General features: G+C 40.9%; 1 protein-coding gene across 2 annotated transcripts in view; it reads right to left on the minus strand.

Annotated features, from left to right (window-relative positions):
• The window catches only part of SLC26A8 (solute carrier family 26 member 8), an 83,437-nt gene that overhangs the window by 63,523 nt on the left and 2,987 nt on the right, over positions 1-16,927 (minus strand). For both annotated transcript variants that reach the window (XM_040473317.1, XM_040473316.1), the window contains exons 2-3: positions 8,847-9,033; positions 2,111-2,250 (exon numbers count right to left, since the gene is read on the minus strand). In XM_040473317.1, coding sequence (XP_040329251.1) covers positions 2,111-2,250; positions 8,847-9,031 — 325 coding nt within the window. In that variant the 5' untranslated portion in view covers positions 9,032-9,033. The remainder of the gene's footprint in view (positions 1-2,110; positions 2,251-8,846; positions 9,034-16,927) is intronic.

The following is a 16,927-nucleotide window of genomic DNA, read 5'->3' on the forward strand; positions in this document are numbered from 1 at the left end:
AAAACAAAAACAAAAAAAACCCAAAAAACAACAACCTTAAAAGTAAAGGGCAACATGAGGGATCCTTGTGGTGGTGGAAATAAATAAAAAATACAGACAATATAAAATGAGGGGTGTGGAGGAACTAGAATTCTCATACCTTGCTGGTCGGAATGTAAAAGGGCAGGTACAGCCACTCAGGTACATAGACTGGCAGTTTCTTATAAAGTTAAACACACACCTACCACATGACCAACCATATCACCTTAGAGAGATGAGAGCTATGTTTACATAAAAACCTGTACCTGGGGTGCCTGGATGGCTCAGTCAGTTAAGCATCAGTTTCTTGATGTCGGCTCAGGTCATGATCTCGGTTCGTGAGATTGAGCTCCTAGTCAGCCTCTGTGCTGACAGCATGGAGCATGCTTGGGATTCTCTGATTCTCTCTCTCTGCTCCTTCCCCCGCCCCCCACAAAATAAATAAGTAAACATTTTTAAAAAAACACCTGTACCTGAATGTCCATGGCAACTTTATTTTTGACAACCAAAAACTGGAAAAAAAATATCTATCAATAAGTGAATAAATAAACAAACCATCCTATGGACTGTTACTCAGTCCAGCCATTCCTATGGACTATTACTCAGCAATGAAAAGGAACAAGCTATTGATGCATATTACAGTTTGCATCAATTTCAAAGACATTAGGCTGAATTCAAGAAGCCAGCCTTTAAGAGTTGTATACTGCATGAATCCATTTACATGATATTCTCAAAAAGGCAAAACTATGGTGATAGAGAACAGATTAGTGGTTGCCAGGGGAGGATGTGACTAAAAGAGGTGGCATAAGGGCATTTGGGGGCTGATGGAACTGTTCTGGATCTTCACTGTGGTGGTAGTTACAGAAATCCATACATGTGTTTAAATTTATGGAACTGAACACCAACAGGAAAAAAGCCAATTTTACTGCAGGGTAATTAAATATTTAAAAAGGGATCCCTTTGGGGGGCACCTGGGTGGCTCAGTCAGTTAAGTGTCAGACTTCAGCTCAGGTCATGATCTCACGGTTCGTGGGTTCAAACCCTGTGTCAAGCTCTGTGCTGATAGCTCAGAGCCTGGAGCCTGCTTCGGATTCTGTGTCTCCCTCTCTCTCTGTCCCTCCCCTGCTCATGCTCTGTCTCTCAAAAATAAATAAATGTTAAAAAAATTTTTTTTTAATTAAAAGGGATCCCTTTTCTTCAATGATCAGCCTCGTGCCACATTTGGATGTCCGGTACCTACCACTTGCTCCTTTGCTTGGCCTCTTTGTACTTTGCACAACCTGTATGATCACAGGATTCAATCCCACCTGGCTGGCTCCCGAAAAATAGACAAATAGTATTTAAACAATACTACGTAGGGAATTGCGTGGTACTCTGAGTAAAGAATGAATATAATCTTTTCACTTTCTCTGTGGATAAATTTGATGTTGGGTTCACTTTCCAGTTGTTTCTTTGAAACCTGGTAATGGTGGAATGTCAGCTGTGTTCCCAGCTAACGCTGGTTACGGTAAAAATGAGCCCAATTAGTCTACTATACCTGGACCAAGAAGACTGGTCCAGAACCATAAATACCCAGTGGGAATCCCTAGCTTTGGGCTTCTTGGAGCACAATAACTCTTGTAATGGGGCATGCCATTTGTGGGACTCTGGAAGCAACAGATAAGAGAATGACAAGAGATGTTGGTTCTATTTGGGAAATGAAGCTTCTAAAACCCAGATAGCTCCCATACTTATCCTCCACCTTCTTAAGAAAAACTAATGCCCACTGAGGTCTATTGTAGCTGTGTGAACATGAAATAACTAGTCAAGCAAAAAAACCAAAAAAACAAAACAAAACAAAACAAAAAAAATGACCATTGAATGGGCATTGCAAATACTCTGGAAGGTATTTATAGCTCTAAACTGAGTCTTTTGGAACCATGCTGGAAGAGTTAGAAATCTGGCTGGTAAGGGAAGAAATGATAATAATGTGAGTGGAACTCACCTATTTTTTTTTTTTTTTTCTATTCACCTAGCAAAGGAAATTGTTTAATCTGGGTAAGCAGACAAGGCCTGATAGGTTGTGAGTGAAAAGGCTTTGTATCTTCCTTACCTTGGGGAACTTGCACAAGGCCAACACTTATACCGGCAAGTAGGTCTCCGAGAAGCCAATCCTTGAATCGGTACAAACACATCCACTCCAGGAAGGGAAAGATCGTTAGCATGCATCTTAGGAACTTGTGCCATGAGCAGCTGCGAGAAAGAACAGAGACTTGATTCGGTTTTCCGAAGAAAAAGCCCGCATAGCCAAGAAAAGGCACAGTGCGTCGTTCTTCCCATACAGCAGAGTTTCTTGTCAGCACTGATGATGTTCTGACAAGCCAGACTAGATGACTCTTTGTTGTGGGACCGTCCCGTGCACTGCAGGATGTTTAGCAGCATCCTTGGGCCTCTACCCACCAGATGCCAATAGCATGCCCTCCCCAACTCGTGACAAGCAAAAAAATGTCTCTAAACATTGCCAAATGTTCCCTCGGGGACAAAATTGCCTCTGGTTGGGAACCAAATGCCATACATATGATAAGAACTCAGCCTTATAGTCTAGCATACAAAACAGGATGTTTGGAAAGAATTAAACCTAGAAACTTTCTAGTAGAAAAATGGACTGTTAATTGCTTTCTCTTGATAAGCACAGTGTTTTGAGATGTGATATTGATGGAAACCAGGGGCAATTAACACATCCGTGTCATTCCATATGCTTTTTTTTTTTTTTAACTGAAAATTAACTCTATTTGGCTTTGATCTGTAGTATGTCGAAATTTATAGAAAATATAGGCAATGGAGGGGTGCCTGGGTGGCTCAGTTGGTTAAGTGTCAGATTTTGATGGAGGTCATGATCTCGTGGTTTGTGAGTTCAAGCCCCACATCCTGTGTGCTGTCAGTACAGAGCCTGCTTCAGATCCTCTGTCTGCCTTTCTCTCTGCCTATTCCCCCACCTCTCTCTCTCTCTCTCTCAAAAATAAGTAAATATTAAAGAAGAAGAAGAAGAATAAAATGTAGTGGATGGATCCTGTGCTTTAGGAGTTAGCTATGTAAAGAAAAGGCATTAAAATAAAGCTTTATTATCCTTTAACCTAGTGGACATCAATCAGAAACAATTTTGTTATTCAGGGGTCATTTGGCAATGTCTGGAGACATTTTTTATTGTCAACAACTCAGGGAGGGGGTGCTATTGGTAAGTAGTGAGTAGAGGCCAGGGATGTTGCTAAACATCCTTCAGTGCATAGGACAACCCCCCACAGGAAACAATGTTCTGGTCCAAAATGTTAATGATGCTGAGATTGAGAAAACCCACTTTAACTTTTATTTTACTTATTTATTTTTAAATGTTTATTTATTTATTTTGAGAGACAGGGAGAGAGTGTGGGGGAGGGGCGGAGAGAAGAAAAAGAGAATCCCAAGTAGGCTCCGCACCATCAGTGTCGAGCCTGATGCAGGGCTTGATCTCAGGAACAATGAAATCATGACTTGAGCTAAAATCAAGAGTCAGATGCTTAACAGACTGAGCCACCAGAAGCCCTTTATTTATTTTTAAAATAAATTTATTAATCTATCTCCCTGGAAATACTTTTTTTAAAGTAGGCTTCATGCTCAGCCCAGAACCCAACACAGGGCTTGAACTCATGACCCTAAGACCTGAGCTGAGCTCAAGAGTCAGATGGTTAACCAGCTGAGCCGCTCAGGCACCCCTAATACTTAGATCATCTAAAACAGCAGAATCATTGTAAATCAATCAGTCACTCAGCTAATCAATCAGCCAGTTTATTTATTTTTGAGAGAGACAGACAGACAGAGGGTGAGCAGGGAAGGGACACAGAAAGAGGGGGACACAGAATCTGAAGCAGGCTCCAGGCTCTGAGCTGTCAGCACAGAGCCCGGCACAGGGCTCTAACTCATGAACCAGGAGATCATGACCTGAGCCGAAATCAGATGCTTAACCACCTGAACCACCCAGGCGCCCCAAAACTAATTTAGTTTTAAATTGCTTTTTGCTGCTTATATTTTAGTGTGGGCTGAAAGCAAAACGTATGAAGGTTTTCCATGTGTGGGCTATAGTTGGATAGCTGAGATTTGACTATACTAACAAATATAACTTTAATGTATGCAAGGCTAAAATGTGTGCTTAGAAAGAATTTCACATGTTTGATTCCCACAACTATGAGCCTTACTTTCCCTAAGGTAATTAAGACCAAGTAAGTGTAAGTGACTTTTCCAAGGTCGCAGTAGTGTGGGCAGAGCTGGGGCTATAAACCACCAGGTCTTCTGATTTCTACTTCCGTGTTCTGTACACTCTATTACCACCACAATTCCTACTGACAGCTATTGAATTCTGTTTGGGAGCCAGGAACAAGACCATTGGTTTGGAAGGAACATCACATTGCTATTTTTATGAGAGTCCCTGGATGTTAGGCAGGTGCACACAGTGTGCTCTCTCCAATTATAGCCCCCAAAGGGGAGAGCAGAGCGTGTCACTGGGACAATTTGTTTCTTCATCCGGTCCAGTCTCTCCTTCTCTCCATATGCCACTTGGCAGAAGACAAGCCACTGTAGGCAGAGTCATCAAAGCTCATTAGCATGGAAAAAAAAACACAGTGGACCTCGAATGACAAGGCTCTAAAACTGAAAAAAATCAAGGAAGGAGCTAGAGGAATAGGAATTAAAGCCAGTGGGGGAAACAGTATAAGCATTTCAACATGAACCTGGATTTGACTTAAGGCATCATTAAAGTGAGGAATGTTAAGAGTCATTGTGAAAGCACAGGGGACATTTTGACAAGAAAGGGAGTATTTGTGGTTGCTAATAAAAAGGGAGAAAATGAGGAAAGACATGAGGTTTTCTGTAGAAGAGGTAGAGTTCAAAGATTTTTTTAAAACTAAAACCCCCCACCCATATAGTGTTTTCTATTTGGTAGGTGCCTTACAAATACTCTTTAAATCCTCACAATCCCCTTATCAAGTAGCCGCTAGTATCATCCTCATTTTTATAGATGAGGAACTGAGGCAAAGTAGGGTTGGATAGCTTACCTAATGTCACACAGTTGGGAAGCAGCAGAATTGGGATTCAAAACCAGGCAATCTGGCCTCTGAGTCTTGCTCTTAACCACGGAGCTGTGCCACCTTTCACGTTAAAATCCAGAAGTGGATATAACTGTACATTTTAGAAGTAGGGAGTAAGAACTGTGACAAAAGCCCATGGGAGGCAGAATTGATCAGATTTAAGTGCCTAAGGATAGGGCAGGTGGAGGGGAGTTAGGCTGAAATTTTTTTGATTGAAACTTTAAAAAAAATTTTTTATTTAAAAAATTTTTTAAAATATTTATTTATTGGGGCGCCTGGGTGGCGCAGTCGGTTAAGCGTCCGACTTCAGCCAGGTCACGATCTCGCGGTCCGGGAGTTCGAGCCCCGCGTCGGGCTCTGGGCTGATGGCTCGGAGCCTGGAGCCTGTTTCCGATTCTGTGTCTCCCTCTCTCTCTGCCCCTCCCCCGTTCATGCTCTGTCTCTCTCTGTCCCAAAAATAAATAAACATTGAAAAAAAAAATTAAAAAAAATATTTATTTATTGTGTGTGTGTGGGAGAGAGAGAGAGAGAGAGAGAGAGAGCAAGAGAGAGAGAGCAAGAGATCAAGCCAGCTGCACTGTCAGCACAGAGCTCAATGGGGAGCTTGAACTCAAGCTCTGAGATCATGACCTGAGCCGAAAGTAAGAGCTCAACTGACTGAGCCACCCATGCCTCTTTGGTCATACATTTTTGTGATGAAGTGTAAGTCAGGAAAAGACTCTTATTTTGTAGAGACAAAGCCAGTGTGCCCCCAAACTCCTTCTTTGACATATGACCTCTGACCCATCAGGAGCAAAGAACATGAGGGTAATGATGTAGGACTAGGGAGGGTCTCCGAGACTACAACTTGCAAAAGGCAGGATATGGACAAAGGAGAAGGCCTCAATAAGGAAGGTCTACAATTGGGCTGCATGGAGGCCTTTCTTTTTTGTCACCCAACACATGCCAATAGTAGTGATAAATCAAGGGATGAGAGGGACTGAAAATCCCAAGTATGGGTGAGAACAACTTGAATAATTAGGGCTAATATTATGATATAGGTCACAAAGGGTCCTTAACCTGAGGTCTATGGGCCCCCAAGGGGTCTATAGATAGAATTTGTAGAGGTTTACGAACTTAGGAAAAATTATATCTTTGTTTTCATTACCTTCTAACTGAAATTTAGCATTTCCTTCAATTATGAACACTGACAGCAAACCACTATAGTATCAGCAGAACCTGACTTTGTCACTAATATAAATCACAATATTTTCATATTACACTAAAATTGCTGCAGAGATCATAAAACATCATTTATTTCATCACTACTTTGAAATTATGGCAGTTATTAGATCCACATTATTAAATAACATAATAGTGGTATTTTTTCTATTCTGAGAACTGTATTTCAACTGGTTTCCTTTATAATCCTATGTATTTTATGCAATAAAAAATATTCTGGGGGTGCCTGGGTGGCTCAGTCTGTTGAGTGTTCAACTTTGGCTCAGGTCATGATCTCACTGTTTGTGGGTTCGAGCCCCGAATCGGGCTCTGTGCTGACAGCTCAGAGCCTGGAGCTTGCTTCAGATTCTGTGTCTCTCCATCTCTCGGCCCCTCCCCTGCTCATGTTCTGTGTCTCTCTGTCTCTCAATAATGAATAAACGTTAAAAAAATTCTGGCCAAGATCATTCAGTGGGGGAAAGAACTGTCGTCTCTTCAACAAAGGTGTTGGGAAAACGGAATATCCACATGGAAAGAATGAAGTCGGGCCCTTACTTTATACCATATACAAAATTAACTCAAAATGGAAAACAATCTAAATTTAAGAGCTAAAACTATAAAACTCTTAGAAGAAAAGATAGAGGAAGATCTTCATAATCTTGGATTTCACAATAGTTTCTTAACTATGACACAAAAATCACGGGCAACAAAACCAAAAAAATAGATAAATCAGATTTCATTAAAATTAAAAACTGTTGTGCACAAAAGACACTATCAATCCACAGAAAGACAATCCACAAAATGGGAGAAAACATTTGCAAAATATATATCCGATAAGGGTTTAATATCCAAGATTAATAGAGAACTACTACAACTCAACAACAAAAAGGCAATCTAATTTTAAAAAGAGCAAAAGAAGTAAATAGACATTTCCTCAAAGAAGATATACAAATGACCAATAAACACATGAAGAGATGCTCAACACATTTAGTTATCGGGAAAATTCAAAAAACAAAACAAAACCCCACAATGAGATATCGCTTCATGTCTAGTAGGATGACTGTATTTTTTAAAAATGGAAAATAACACAAGTTGAAGAGGACACAGAGCGATTGGAACACTTGTACATTGCCAGTGTGAATGTACAATGGTGTACTATGTGAAAAAGTTTGGTAGTTTCTCAAAAAATTAAACATAGAGTCACCATATGATCCAACAATTCTACTCTCAGGTATACACCTTAAAGAGTTGGCAACAAGTTCTCCAACAGATACTCCTATGCCAATATTCACAGCAGCATTATTCACAATAGCCCCAAAGTGGAAACAACCCAAGCGTCCATCAACAGATGAACAGATAAACAAAATGTGATATATACACACAATGGGATATCATCAGCCATAAAATGAAATGAAGTACTGATCAGGTTACAACATAGATAAACTTTGAAAACATTATGCTAAGTGAAACAAACCAGACATGAAAGACAAAAATCGTGTGATTACACTTAAATGAAATATCAAGGGGGCCTGTGTGGCTCAGTCTGTTAAGCATCTGACTCTTGATTTCAGCTCATGATCTCACAGTTTGTGAGTTTGAGCCCACGTTGGGCTCTGTGCTGACAGCGCAGAGCCTGCTTGGGAGTCTCTCTGTCTCTCTCTCTGTCTCTCTCTCTCTCTGTCTCTCTCTCTCTCTGTCTCTTTCCCTCTCTCTGCCCCTCCCCTGCCAGTGTTCTCTCTCTCGCTGTCTCAAAATAAACTTAAATAAGAAAAGGAAATATCTAGAAGAGGCACAGCGATGGAACATAGAGGAGAGGTTACCAAGGGGTAGGGTGAGGGAGAAATGGGGAATTATTGCTTAATGGGTGCAAAGTTTCTGTTTGGGATGAAGAAAAAGTTTTGAAAACAGTGGTGATGGTTGCACAACATCATGAAATGTCATTAATGCTGCTGATTTGTACATTTCAAATGGGTTAAAACGGCCAATTTTACGTGATACATGTTTTACCACAATTTTTAAAAGTAAAAAAAAAATTATTCTGAAAAGATGTTCATAAGCTTTACTAGATTGCTAAAAGGCTCGCAGCACAAAAACAGGTTAAGAGCCCCTCAGCTTCGGACCTACACAGTCACACTGGGTATCAGGGGGGTAAGTCCTATGTTGTACGACTACAAGGACTTGGTGGGCACCACTGGCTATGAGGTTAGAAGGATCCCATTCTGCTACCATTAATTAGTCCATCCCAGTTGCTTCTTGTTAGGAAACTGGTAATAGTGGTTAACCGAACAATGTATTTATTAAATATCATCCCTAGATGCTGTGGGGGGGCATCCAAGGTCTTTATGCCCAAGAAATTTATAATCAAGAGGGTGCTACAAGACAAACCACAAACAAGTGACTGAAGAAAAATTACACAGTAAACTAAGGGTTCTGATGACAGGAGTTCAGAGGAAGAAGACAGAAGTCATCACCAGAGGAATAGAGTTTTGGTGCTGACAGCTTGGAGGCAGTTGAATGACCCCACACACCCACCGGCACTGGATGTGGTGTCTGAAGGTAGTGATGTCAATATCCAAGTTCCCAGAGGAAACGCTCTTCCTCCTGTGGTCTTGTTGAAAGGTCTCCTCATTGTACACATCTCGCTGGACGTCATAGGCAAAAGAATTTTGCTTACGTTTAGAGCCAAAACCCTGGAAGCCTTTCTCTGGTTGCATCATTTCTGGTTGAGTGGAAAGAGATAAAAAAAAAAAAAAAAATTAAAAAATCTAGATTCTCAGTACACTGTTATGGAAATAAAATTTCCACATAATGATATTTTACATTTGCATAACAGTGCTGCTTTGCGAAACTTTCTCTTGTACAATTTCATACTCAAAACCACCCTATAAAAAAAATTCAAGGCATATATTAATCTCATTTTCCAAATGGAGAAACACAGAAGGTTAAACAGCCTTGGTTGGGGGCGCCTGGGTGGCGCAGTCGGTTAAGCATCCGATTTCAGCTCAGGTCACGATCTCGCGGTCCGTGAGTTCGAGCCCCGCGTCGGGCTCTGGGCTGATGGCTCAGAGCCTGGAGCCTGTTTCCGATTCTGTGTCTCCCTCTCTCTCTCTGCCCCTCCCCCGTTCATGCTCTGTTTCTCTGTCCCAAAAATAAATAAAAAACGTTGAAAAAAATAAAAAAAAATAAAAAAAAATAAACAGCCTTGGTTGTTTAATAATTAGAATTGGGGCTAAGGCCCAAGTGTCTTGCTGGGAAGCCTAGTTTTCTTTACGTTCAGTTATGTTGCTATGTTGTGGGGAAGTGATTAAGAGGTAAAAGTCAGTATCACCTCCAATTTTCACCAAAAATACTAAAGATTAACTGGTCAATACAACGTCTTCCCTTTATCCTTTCCTTTTCTTCATAGCACTTGTCAGGACCTGATTCAATGTTTGTCCATTCGTCTAAACCCAAGAGGCAGGGCTTTTTTCATCGTTGTGTCCACAGTTGCCAGAATAGTGCCTGATACTTAAGATTGCTATTTCTTTTTTTTTATTTTTTATTTATTTTTTTTATTTTTTTTATTTTTTTCAACGTTTTTTATTTATTTTTGGGACAGAGAGAGACAGAGCATGAACGGGGGAGGGGCAGAGAGAGAGGGAGACACAGAATCAGAAACAGGCTCCAGGCTCCGAGCCATCAGCCCAGAGCCCGACGCGGGGCTCGAACTCGCGGACCGCGAGATCGTGACCTGGCTGAAGTCGGACGCTTAACCGACTGCGCCACCCAGGCGCCCCAAGATTGCTATTTCTTAAATGACTGTCAAGTACCCAGTTAGTGGCACCACAGTGTAGCAGAAAAAAACATTGCACAGGGTATCAGGAGACTGGGGTTCCAGCCTTGGCTGTTTTTCTAACTAATGGTATGATTGGGCTTAAGTTTCTCAGAAACTGAGTTTCAGTTTCCTTCAGTTTCATGCATAAAATAACATGGTTGGAACACACAGTCTCAAAGGGTCACATCAAGCTTTAAAAATCTGTATCATCCTGGGGCACCTGGGTGGCTCAGTGGGTTAAGTATGTGCCTTTGGTTCTTGGGACATGATCTTACAATTCATGAGTTTGATCCTGGCATCGGGCTCTTTGCTGTCTGTGCAGGGCCAACTTCAGATCCTCTGTCCCCCTCTCTCTCTGCCCCTCCCCCACCCCTTTCTCTCAAAAATAAATAATAAAAACTTAAAAAACAAATCTATATCATCCTGCTCTTTTTTTTTTCATCCTGTTCTTTTAAGAAAATGAGGAGGGACCCCTGATTGGCTCAGTCAGTTAAGCGTCTGACTCTTGACTTTTGGGTCAGACTATGATCTCATGGTTCATGGGTTCAAGCCCCGTGTCCATCTCTGTGCTGACAGTCTGGAACCTGCTTGGGGCTCTCTATCTCCCTCTCTCTCTGCCCCTCCTGTGCTTGCACTCTCTCCCTCTCTCTCCCTCTCCTTCCCTCTCTCTCCTTCCGTCTCTCTCTCAAAAACAAATATTAAAAAAAAAAAAAAGAAAATGAGAAGGAGGAGTTACTGAGGATAGCTATAGATTCATTTGTGGAAGAAAGTACAGTCTTGTTTAAGTTTTTATTTATTTATTTTGAGAGAGAGAGAGACAAATCGAGAGGAGAGAGAGAGAGAGAGAGAGAGAGAGAGAGAGAGAGAGAGAATTCCAAGCAGGCTCCCCACTGTCAGTGCAGAACTTGACATGGGGCTTGAACCCATGATCCATGAGATCATGACCTGAGCTGAAATCAACAGTCAGATGCTCAACTGACTGAGTCACACAGGTGCCCCAATCATTCTTGATCACCTATGTTTTTGAATAATAAAAAAGGCATAAACTCTAAATTGCTTCCCACATAAATATGGAAAAGTGTGTATACACACACACACACACACATATCACATAGCTATAAGATACTCCAAATATGTAGATTACCCAAGTAGTTCTTTTATAGGTGAAACTGAAAACAAGTTTAATGTGTCGGCAATGTTGTTTTCCTTCAGAATGCTCATTTATCATCATCATCATCATCATTACCAATATTTATAGAGCACTTGTTATATACCAAGCATTGCCCTCAATTTTTTTCATGAGTTATTTCATGTAATTTCCACAACAATCCTAATATTGCTGTTATCCCCATTTTATAGGTGATAAAACCGAGATTTTTGAAAAGTGAACTGATTGGGCCATAGTCCAATATTGTATTTTTACTTTCAAAGCACTGGGTAGCAGTTGTGTGTTGTATAGCCAGTCCTGTGAATTAAAGATCACAATTCAATAAAGTGAGAATGTGGTTGGGGAATATAAAAGAGGATGGAAGAGGTATTTTACAATGTGTCACTTAAGAGAATTAGTAATTTGTAGGAATGCAAGCTGGTGCAGCCACTCTGGAAAACAGTAGGGAGGTTCCTCAAAAAACTAAAAATAGAACTACCCTACGACCCAGCAATTGCACTACTAGGCATTTATCCAAGGGATACAGGTGTGCTGTTTAGAAGGGACACATGCACCCTTATGTTTATAGCAGCACTATCAACAATAGGCAAAGTATGGAAAGAGCCCAAATGTCCACCAATGGATGAATGAATGAATAAAGAAGATGTGGTATATATATACAATGGAGTATTACTCGGCAATCAAAAAGAATAAATCTTGCCATTTGCAACTACGTGGATGGAACTGGAGGGTATTATGCTAAGTGAAATTAGTCAGTCAGAGAAAGACACAAACCATATTAATTCACTCATATGAAGACTTTAAGAGACAAAACAGATAACATAGGGGAAGGGAAACAAAAATAATATAAAAACAGGGAGGGGGACAAAACATAATAGATTCTTAAATATGGAGAACAAACAGAGGGTTACTGGAGGGGTTGTGGCAGGGGCGATGGGCTAAATGGGTGAGGGGCACTAAGGAATCTACTCCTGAAATCATTGTTGCACTAGATGCTAACTAATTTGGATGTAAATTTTAAAAAAATTAAAAAACAAAAGAGAATTAGTAATTTGTGTCTTTTACAGAAAGAAACAGAACTGTACATTAAAACAAGCAATATTTTTCCCTTTCTTTCCCCCACCTGTAGGAATATTCATTCAGTCTTCCTTACTTTTCCCATGTAATATTTTTTTTTAACGTTTAGTTTTGAGAAAGAGAGAACAAAAAAGTGTGAATGGGAGAGGGGACGAAGGGGTGGGGACAGAGGATCTGAAGCAGGCTCTTTGCTGACAGCAGAGAGACAAGTGCAGGGCTCGAAGCTACAAACTGTGAGGTCATGACCTGAGATGAAGTCAGACACTTAACCAGCTGAGCCACCCAGGCGCCCCTTCCTATGTAATCTTACAACAAGCTTCCTTTACTGGAATGTATCTGTTCCTGGCAACTGAGAGAGCCCAGTAACCTGCTGAGTATAATGAGGTGATAAAAACTGCCATCCTGGGTTGGGTCCAGGGTCTTGAATCCAGCATTTTGTTCCTGAAAATGGCACTAAGGTAGGGTTGGCATGAAGCAGGCAATATATGCCCATCGAGGTACTGGGTGAAGGGTGGGGTGGGGGGACACTGGAGCTGACAGAGGCACCAAAGGCTACTCATTTCCAGCTGGCATGGGTCACGTGGGGCCCAGCATGACCAGATCAGATCTTTTTCTTCCTTTCTTCATTTAAAAAAAATTAAAAAAAAAAATTTTTTTTAACGTTTATTTATTTTTGAGACAGAGAGAGACAGAGCATGAACGGGGGAGGGTCAGAGAGAGGGAAACACAGAATCTGAAACAGGCTCCAGGCTCTGAGCGGTCAGCACAGAGCCTGACGCGGGGCTCGAACTCACGGACCACGAGATCATGACCTGAGCCAAAGTCGGACGCTTAACCGACTGAGTCACCCAGGCGCCCCTAAAAAAGTTTTTTTATGTTTATTTATTTTTGAAGGAGAGAGAGACTGAGCAGAGGGAGGGGCAGAGAGAGGGAGACACCGAATCTGAAGCAGGCTCCAGGCTGTCAGCACAGAGCCCACCTCGGGGCTGGAACTCAGGAACTGTGAGATCATGACCTGAACCGAAGTCAGATGCTTAACCGACTGAGTCATCCAGGTACCCACAGATTGGATCTTTTTCAAGTGAAGCCATAATTTTTTATCTCAGATTTTTATCTGAGGTCTTCTGACTTGGAAATGTTGTCCATCACTTTACATATCCCATTGAACAAAACACCTCTGCAGGCCAGAAATCAGCCAATGGACCATCAGGGTGTGACCTTTGCACCAAGAGCTTTATCCCCCAAGAATTTCTCTCTCTTTCCATGCTAAAGTATATATATATTCTGTTGTCACACCCTTTGGAGGTATTGTATCCCACTAGTTCACTTACAGAAAGTAAGATTTCATTTTATTGTCTTCAATCTACATCACTGATATTTTGAGAGGTAGCCCCCATCTACCAGACTAAGTTTGGATAGGTCTGTCTGCTTTTATTTTCACAATTTTATAAATTTCTACCATATGTACTCTTGGCCTTCCTTTATTTAAAACATTTTTTTAATGTTCATTTATTTTTGAGAGAGAGAGAGAGAGAGAGAGAGAGCGCGCGAGCACAAGCAGGGGAGGGGCAGAGAGTGAGAGGGAGACACAGAATCTGAAGCAGGCTCTAGGCCCCCAGCTGTCAGCATGGAGCCTGATGCGAGGCTTGAACTCATGGACCATGAGATCATGACCTGAGCTGAAGTCAGACACTTAACTGACTGAGCCACCCAGGTGTCCCTCTTGGCCTTCACTTGTGACTTCAGAATTCACCTACTATTTCATCTGTGGTCAATTAATTTAGTATCCCACAAACATTTGCTGAATGCTAGGCTCTGGGGATACAAAAGAACAAAGACTCTGTAGTTTAGTAGAATACAAATCCCAAAATATAGTGTTGTAAGAGTTTAGAAGTGGGAAAGACAGGTATTAACATTTATTGCTGCCCTGCTATTTGGCAGGTTCTTCACACACATCCTCTCAAGAGAGGTACTATTTTCCTCATACTGATTGTACCCATTTTACTGATGAGTTTAGTTTTAATTTCTCAGAGTCAAATAGCAGAGCCAAACCTGAACTCCATCTTTTTGGCTCCAAAAAATGCTACATCCAAATACCATGTGACCTACAGAGTGGGGTTAATAATTCCAACCTAGGGGGATGAGAAAGGCCTTCTGGTGGAGAGGGGATATGATTTGAGCTCTGCACTGTCTAAACCGGGGGCAGGGAGAAGAATCAGGTATTTCAGGAAGAAAATAAGATAAAATTACAGAGATAATATAAAGCAGGTGATTTAGTAGATGGAGTAAAGTCAGTGTCAAGCCCAAAAAGGTAGGTTGAGGCCTATTCCTGGAGGGCCTAAAATGCTGGGTTGAACCCAGATTTTTTAGCTACTTAGAATTTGAAACCGCATTTTTCCCAGAATTAGAACAATCTTAATATTTGTATGGAACCACAAAAGACACCAAATAGACAAAGCAATCTTGAATAAGGAGAACAAAACCAGAGGTATAACAATTCCAGACATCAAGTTATATTACAAAGTGATAGTAATTAAAACTGTATGGTACCGGCACAAAAACAGACACAAAGGTCAATACACTAGAATAGACAACCCAGAAATAAACCCACAATTACATGGTCAATTAATCTTTGACAAAGGAGGAATAAATACACAGTGAGAAAAAGTCTTTTCCACAAATGGTGCCAGGAAGGCTGGACAGCAACATGCAAAAGAATGAAACTGGACGCTTTCTTACACCATACTCAAAAATAAACTCAAGGGGTGCCTGGGTGGCTCTCGGTTAAGCATCTGACTCTTGATTTCAATTCAGGTCATGATCTCACAGTTCATATGATGGAGCCCCACATAGGGCTCTGTGCTGACAACGCAGAGGCTGCTTAGGATTCTCTCTCTCTTTCTCTCTCTGCCCCTCCCCACTCACACACATGCTCTCTCACTCTCTCTTTCCCTCAAAATAAATAAATAAACAAACATTTTTTTTAAAAAACCCTCAAAATGAATTAAAGACCTAAATGCAAGACTTGAAGCTATAAAAATCCTTGAAGAGAACACAGGCAGTAATTTCTCTGACATTGACTGTAGCAACATTTTTCTAGCTACGCCTCCTGAGGCAAAGGAAATAAAAGCAAAAACAATTATTGGGACTACATCAAAATAAAGTTTCTGGACAGTGAAGGAAACAATCAACAAAACTAAAAGGCAACCTATGGAATGGGAGAAGATAGTTGCAAATCACATATCTGAAAAAAGATTAGTATCTGAAATATATAAAGAAGGGATACAACTCAATACCCCAAAGATAAGTAATACAATTAAAAATGGTCAGAAGACATGAACAGACATTTCTCCAAAGAAAATATCCAGATGACCAACAGACACATGAAAAGATCTTTGTCATCAATATCAGGGAAATGCAAATCAAAACACAATGAGATAGCACTCATACCTGTCAGAATGGTCAAAATCAAAAACATAAGAAACAGCAAATGCTGGCAAGGATGTGGAGAAAAAGGGATGTTGGTGGGAATGCAAACTGGTGCAGCCACTATGGAAACAGTATGGAGGTTCCTTAAAACATTAAAAATAGAACCACTATTGCATTACTGGGCATTTCCCCAAAATACAAAAACACTAATTCAAAGGGATATATGCACCCCTCTGTTTATTGCAGCATTATTTGCAATAGTCAAACTACTGAAGCAGCCCAAGTATCCATCAATAGGTGAATGAATGAATGAAGATGTGTGTGTGTGTGTGTGTGTGTGTGTGTGTGTATGCAGCCATGAAATATATATGTGGTGTGTGTGTGTGTGTGTGTGTGTGTGTGTGTGTGTGTGTATATATATTCAGCCATGAAAAATAATTAAATCTTGCCATTTGCAACAACATGGATGGAGCTAGAGAGTATAATGCTAAGCCAAATAAGTCAGTCAGAGAAAGACATATGATCTCACTCATATGTGGAAGTTAGAAAACAAATGAGCAAAGGAAAAAGAGAGAGAGAGAAACCAAGAAACAGATTTTTAACTGTAGAGAAAAAACTGATGGTTACTAGGGGGAGGGGGTTGTGGGGATGTGTGAAACTGGTGATAGGGATCAAAGAGTACACTTATCATGACAAAAAAGAAAGTGTTTGAGCAGGACTAGTAATATACACAGAGAAGTGCTTTTTGGCAAGACAAAGTGTCAGTGGTATGGTCTAGAGCTATACTATCCAGCATGGTAGCCACTGGCTACCTGTGGCTATTTAAATTTAACTTAATTAAAATAAAATGAAATGAAAGCTTCAGTTTTTCAGTTGCACTAGCTACAGTTCAAGTGCTCAGCAGCCACATGGGGCAGAGGCTACCATACTGAATATGAATAGTGTGGGTATAAAACATTTCCATCATCATAGAAAGTTCTATTGGACAGTGCTGGAAATGAAAGAGACTGAGGCAGAAAGTCCAGTTGGAGACCATTATTATTACTGTAGCTTAGGGGGAAAGTAATAAAGTCATCACTCATGGGAGGGACCACAGCGAGGCTGGTTAGGAGGGACAGGAGGAAA

Source organism: Herpailurus yagouaroundi, unplaced genomic scaffold, assembly GCF_014898765.1.
Source record: "Herpailurus yagouaroundi ecotype Mexico unplaced genomic scaffold, PumYag 139, whole genome shotgun sequence".
NCBI classification, from domain to species: Eukaryota; Metazoa; Chordata; class Mammalia; order Carnivora; family Felidae; genus Herpailurus; species Herpailurus yagouaroundi.